Source organism: Galeopterus variegatus, unplaced genomic scaffold (assembly GCF_000696425.1).
Source record: "Galeopterus variegatus unplaced genomic scaffold, G_variegatus-3.0.2 Scaffold971, whole genome shotgun sequence".
Classification (NCBI taxonomy): domain Eukaryota; kingdom Metazoa; phylum Chordata; class Mammalia; order Dermoptera; family Cynocephalidae; genus Galeopterus; species Galeopterus variegatus.
In genome coordinates this window covers 104741-111001 of record NW_007727082.1, presented here as the reverse complement: position 1 = coordinate 111001, position 6261 = coordinate 104741, and the positions used below count along the sequence as shown (strand labels likewise).

Here is a 6261-nt window from a genome sequence, read left to right as displayed (position 1 = left end):
TCCCTGCTGCATGCGACTGCTGGGAAATATGGAGGTGACAAGGCGATTAAAGTACGAGGCATAAAGTATATGCAAAATAAATGGTGCTAAAAACGGCAACATTTGTTAATTAACCTGACCTATCTTTGTCGCGTGCACTCAACATTTACTAAGCACGAGCTGTGCTCCCGGCCTCAGGCACGTGGTGGCGCGCTCTCTTCCGGGTGGAGCATCCTCACGTGCGGCCTGTGGGCCTTGTCCTACAAGCTAACTCAGGACTGGCTCCGCCAAGGAGGAAACCCCGCCCACAATCCTTTCGATCTCGTCAGCGATTGGGCCGGGATCGCCCCGCGTTCACTTTTGTTGCTAGGCTAGTGAGTAGGAGACGGTTCCTGGTTGCGCGTGCGCAGATTGAGGATGAAGCTTTCCGGTCGGGTGGAAGGAGGTGACATCAGGAGCGGTGGGGGGCGGAGGCCTCCCGTAGCCCTGGGGACGTTGTATCTGTGGGCCCTTGGATCACGTCACAAGTCAGTGACTGAGCCTTGGCGGTGGTGGCGAAGGCGGCAGCGGCGGCGACAGCTCTGGGGTCTGCGTCTCGGGGTGTGTCGGCCGCCGCTGCTGCTCGGACCTGTTATGTACAGATGGCTGGTTAGGGTTCTCGGCACCATTTTCCGTTTCTGCGACCGGTCCGTGCCCCCTGCCCGGGGCCTCCTGAAGAGGCGGCGCTCGAACAGGTGAGGCGTTCAGGGGGCTGAACGCCGGCCTGGCTGTTCTCCCCTCCTCCACCCGGGCTCCTCGGCCGGGACAGCGTTGATCCCGCCAGGCAGGCCCTGCTCGGTTGAAACGGGTCTCTCTGGGTTGAGGCCGGAGAGCTGTGGAGTCGCGGGCATCCTGGTGACGTAGTCGCTCCCGCCACGCTGTGGGGACGCGGCTCCTCATGAAGGAAGGAGCTAGTTGTCTTTGGAGGGGCCGGTGATGGTAGGATCTTTGATGTTTTGTCAGAGTCGAACCTGGTTGCTGACAACGAGTGGGGCTTTGTCATATTTTGCCGCTCTTAGGCTGAAAACTAAAAATTGAAGGAATACTGCCTTTGTTGTGGCTCACTGTTTACAAAGCATGTTCCCAAGTGTCATCTGCGGACAATAAGTGCAGTTAAGGGAAGGAAGATTCATAATTTTCCCAAAGCCGTTTTGACTGCAAGTACTGTTCTCTTAGCACCAAGAAACAGCAGCTGTCTTTTCTGAAACAGCTGTCAAACAGTGTGTGCTTTTGGAGCCAGAAGGGGGAGAGTGGTTCTGTGCTTTAGAATTAGGCTATGAGAAAAAAAGATCAGGTACCTCACTCCTTTAAAAAGATCACTAGTCTATACTCTAAAATTCAGTTAAGATTCAAGGAGAAACTAAAAGCTGTTCTCCTTGGCTTGTCCCATTTCATAGTATCTACCCTTGGCCTAAGACTTAATCTAGAAAATAAAGTTCTGTACAGATTCTATATATGCACCTCTCAACTTTTAGTGATCATGTGTTCATTTCATTTTTTTTTAATTAAGCCTCAGTATCAGGGAATGTGGAAAAAAAGGTTGGCTTCTGGGAGCTTCAGAGAACAAGATAATTAATACATGAGTCTGAGAATTAAGATCATTGATGAAATTGGTTGTTGGCTAAATTGTAAATGTGTTCCAAAGTCATAGTTTCAACTTACTCTTCCTTCCTACTTTTCTGTAGGGTTGATGTGAGGATCATTTGAGAACATGTAAACTGCTCAAACTGATGCTTAACATATATAAAGGTAGTATTTGTTTATACTACCTGGAGGGCCTTGTGCAGAGTCTAGTGACTGGTAAACATTTGGCACATATTTATTCACTAAGGGAATATTAAGTCCCTCTCCCCTAACCTTTCTCTCTCTCTCTCTCTCTCTCTCTCTCTCTCTCTCTGTCTCTCTCTCTCTCTCTTTCTCTCTCTTTTTCCTGAGCCTTCATTTGCCACTTATAGCTTTGTCCTCTCTTTTTGATGTGAATCCCTGTTAGCAGGGGAACAATAGAGATCAAAACCCTTTTTACTACACTTTAGGTGCTCACATCTTAAATCTAAAACAAGTCTTCTCAATGTAAGCCACTTTTCAGTAAAAGTGAAGCCAGGAGGTCTTGTTGGTATGTTTAAAGTTATGAGCGGAATGGTATCTTCCTGGGATCTCATTCTATTCATTTTTTTGGTAAACATAATTAATCATAAGGATTCAGAAAGAGAACAGTATGAGCCTTTAACATTCTTGACATATGGGTCCATAAACTTTCCTGAATTCCCAAATTCTTTATTACCGCTGTAATAGTTTCAATTATCAGCACCGCACTCTACCGAGTGAGCCACGGGCCGGCCCAATAGTTTCAATTATAAAAATGCCATTTAACATAACTTTTTTTCTGGCCAAGGACTATCTTTTAAGGTTGTGTACATTGAAGTAAAAGATGGCTTTTGGTGGGGGGACCATCTTTCAAAAGAAAATTGGTTATTTGTTGTTTTAAAATTATTTCTGGAGAGAAAAAGGGAATACTAACTGGTTCTAGGCTCTTATCTAGGTTCATTTACTAGCTAAGTTACTTCTGGCTAGTTTCACATTTGTACTTTAGCCAGATTACAGATTATTATATGGTAGGGAGTTTTGGATCTCTCAGATGCAGAGTTGAAAGCATTATAATGTTAAGTCCTCAAATGCTAAAGGCGTACTGTAGAATAGCATTCTCTTTTAAAACATCAATTGGGGGGCCGGCCCGGTGGCGCACTGCTATAGTGCGCTGCTTGGGAAGCGTGGCGGCGCTCCCGCCGAGGGTTCGGATCCCACATACAGACGGGAGCAACACCGAGGGCTGCGATCCCGTTGCCGTCCCGGTCCGGTACGGGGGCGACACTGAGGGTTGCGATCCGTTGCCGGACACGGAAAAAGACAAAAAAAAAAAAACAAAAAAAACATCAATTGGATCTCACTTTATGACAAAGTGGAAGGAAGAGGCGTGTGTATGCATAGTAAATTTATCTATAATACATATAAAATATGTATATGTGGTTTTTCTTCTTTCTCTCTTTTCAGCACTCTGTTTTCTACAGTGGACACTGATGAAATACCAGCCAAAAGACCAAGATTAGGTACTGAATATAAATTTTTAAAATTAGTTTCTTAATAGGAAAACTATAAGCATGGAACAAAATTCAAAAGGTAAAAAGTGCACGTGTGAAGTCTCTTTCCTATCCCTTTCCTATTCAGTTATCTTTTCTAGAAGTATCCTTGTTTATCTTTTCAGATAAATAAACCTGTTGAATGTGAATTTTAAAATTCTAAATCCTTCTATAAATCTTTTTTATTTTTGAGGAGGAAACATTGTAAAAAGTATTTCAAACTGAGTGATCTAGTTCAGATGACTGACAGATCTTTTACTTCCATGTATCTGAAGGACTAGAAGAGAATAAAACTAGATTAAAGGGAAAAGGCATAGACGAATACTATAATAATATATTCTTTTTTCTCAAATATGACTTGAATTTGGGTTTACCTTCAGAAATGTTAGTTGACTGTGGACATGTCTATGTTAATGTATCATTTGAATCCAATGAGTGCTTCCTGAGCATGTCTTGATGTTAAGAATGTATTATGTTCTATAGGAAATATGAAAATTAGTAAGACAGAGTCTCTGTTTTTAAGGACCTTACATGATTATATGGTAGGGGGTATAAAACAAACACATAAACAATACTAATGTCAGTGAGGATATGATAAATGAAATAAAGGTAGAAACAAAATCCTGTCCAATTTTTAGCTGATTGAGAGTCTCAGTAAATGTTTGACGAAGGTGTTAGGATGTGAGATGGGTCTTAAAGGATGGCTAGGTAGGATATTACAAGAAAGCTATAGGAAGGAAAAGCATTGTAGGCAGAGGGAACAGTATGGGAAAGTTGTGCAAATTCAGAAAATAGTGAATAAAGGTCAGGGAAAAAATTGGCTGAAGAGAGTTAGGTCATAACATATTATAGGGAATTTTTGAATGACAGGAAGTTATACTAAGTTCATTAGAACAGTATGTCTAAAGCACAGGATAGATACCAACTCAAGAAATGATTTTAGAGGATACACAGGTAAAGGATTGTGTGACATTTGAATTATATTATATACTAAGAAAGTTGTATTTTTTTCAGTTATTTTTAATTTTTTGATTATTTCAAACAGAAAATCTTCATATAGTGCTAATAAGTCTTCAATACTTGTCTTATACATGCTAATCTCCCATTTTTTAGCAGGCCCAGCTAGACTTAACATTACTGGGTTTTCATTTCTTTATAAGGCAAATGATGTTGGTTTTACATTTATAGTAACATAGAATTGAAAACAGTTTTTAAAATACACTTATTTTAGCAAAAAAAGTAAGTCAATTTTAAACAAAAATATAAGTAAATAACTTTATTAGCTTGTACTGGATGTGGCAAAAAACTTTGATGGTGGCATGTTACAGAAGGTTCCTGTAATAATTATTTATGGTAATCATCTATTTTACTGATTTCTATGTTAGCATCACCCACTTCATCATTTCCATTACATATGTATTATGAGTTTCTGAATGGCAAACTATAGAAGGGAATCAAAGCCAATGGGGGAAGCAGTGGGTAGCAGAAATAATACTTTTTTTAGAATTTGGAAAGGTCTGTAGAATGCTGTCCGAAAGAACTTCCTGTAGTGATGGCTGTTGAGGACTTGAAATGTGGCTAGTTTGACTGAGGAAATGAATTTTTAATTTTAATAGAATTTAAACTTAGCTAACCATATCTGGCTACTGCTATACTAGACAATTAAATTCAATTGGTTGCTTTCAAGAAACAAAAAAGTAAGGGTAAAAGAAAGAGAACCTGAGGATTGTAGACTCTCGATCTTATAAGTGAGGGATTTTAAGAGATCTACTTAGTCTATCCCTATTGACTAAGGGAGATGAGGCAGACCTGCCTTTTTTCCTGTTTTAAAAAATCAGTGTGATCTTTTGATATAACCTCAGGGCATACCCAGATTTTGACAAAATTTGTAGAAAAATAAAATAAAATATTCTAATACTTTTTAGTGGCCACTATTTACTATGTTATCAAGAGTACCTCTTGTCCTCTGGGGTCTGGATGTTAGCCTGTGAGGTAAGCATAAATTCCTAAAGCTCTTTTTTTCCTACTTACAAAGCACAGCAGATTGTAAGTGCTATCCCTCCACATTTCTAGAGGGGTAACCCTCTAGTTTGTAATTCCTAAATTGAGAAGCAACTCATTTGCAATCTTTAGTACATTTAACTATTATCTAGTAGCAAATTACTTCAAATTGGATCCTGCTTTACCTGGCCATCACATCTCCCTTTTAAGTATTTCACTATCTTTCTGGCAAGTATTTAAAAAAATATTTTATATGTTCTGGAGCACTTGTTGCTTAAAACCCACCATTTCAGGCAATTTTCTCTAAAGCAGAATGTGGCTAAGGTGATGGTCTCTTTTTTTCAAACTAGTGCTTTAGAATAACCTTAATTAGGAAATAGGAAATTGTAGAAAACTTACATTGGATGTGTAGGAAGTGAGAAAGAGGTAGTGTGGTTAAAGGAGGAAGTGAGGAAAGCACTGAAATCTACCCCTCCCTCTTATTTATTTATTTATTTGTTTTGTAATCTATATTTTTGGTGGCAGGAAGGGGTGAGTCTGAGATCTTCCAACACATCTACTCCAGCAGAGGGATAACCTTATTTTATCACAGATGTTTAAGAACCTCCTATTTTGTACTTCACCTAGCTAAATTGTAATAGGGGCTTAGTAAATAATTGTTTAGGACAACTGTATTGTTACCTGTTTGGGAAGTGCGGACAAACCAATGGGTAAATGACAATGCTTCCCATAGGATTCTGCCATACCTAGTGGCTACATGCTCCTTGTTCAATTACGCCCTCATTTCTTTGGTAAAAGTTTATTTCATATATTCTGGAGAGCTCATTTCTTAAAAGCTGCCATTTCAGGACTTATTTTTGTATATCGGTATATGATTTGCTAACGTGATGGTTTTATGTTTTTATAGTGTCCAGGTATTTTATTTAAAAAAACATCACAATACTGGAATTCCAGTTATTCAGTTAGAAAAAAAATATTTTTTATGGATACTTTTTTATTTCAATGGTTGAAAATAGGACTTTTAATAGAAATTGAGAAAGGTTCTTTCCAAGATGTGTGTGTATATATATATATATATATATATATATATATATATATATTTTTTTTT

At 39.1% G+C, this 6261-nt stretch overlaps 1 protein-coding gene across 4 annotated transcripts in view; it reads left to right on the top strand.

Annotated features, from left to right (window-relative positions):
- The first annotated feature begins 387 nt into the window (after positions 1-387).
- SENP2 (SUMO1/sentrin/SMT3 specific peptidase 2) overlaps positions 388-6261 on the top strand; it is a 30249-nt gene continuing 24375 nt past the window's right edge. For 2 of the 4 annotated variants that reach the window (XM_008573914.1, XM_008573913.1), the window contains exon 1: positions 3151-3192. In XM_008573914.1, coding sequence (XP_008572136.1) covers positions 3174-3192 — 19 coding nt within the window. In that variant the 5' untranslated portion in view covers positions 3151-3173. Of the gene's footprint in view, positions 714-3066; positions 3123-3150; positions 3193-6261 lie in introns of those variants that run through there. The other 2 variants (XM_008573911.1, XM_008573912.1) reach the window with 2 other exon arrangements.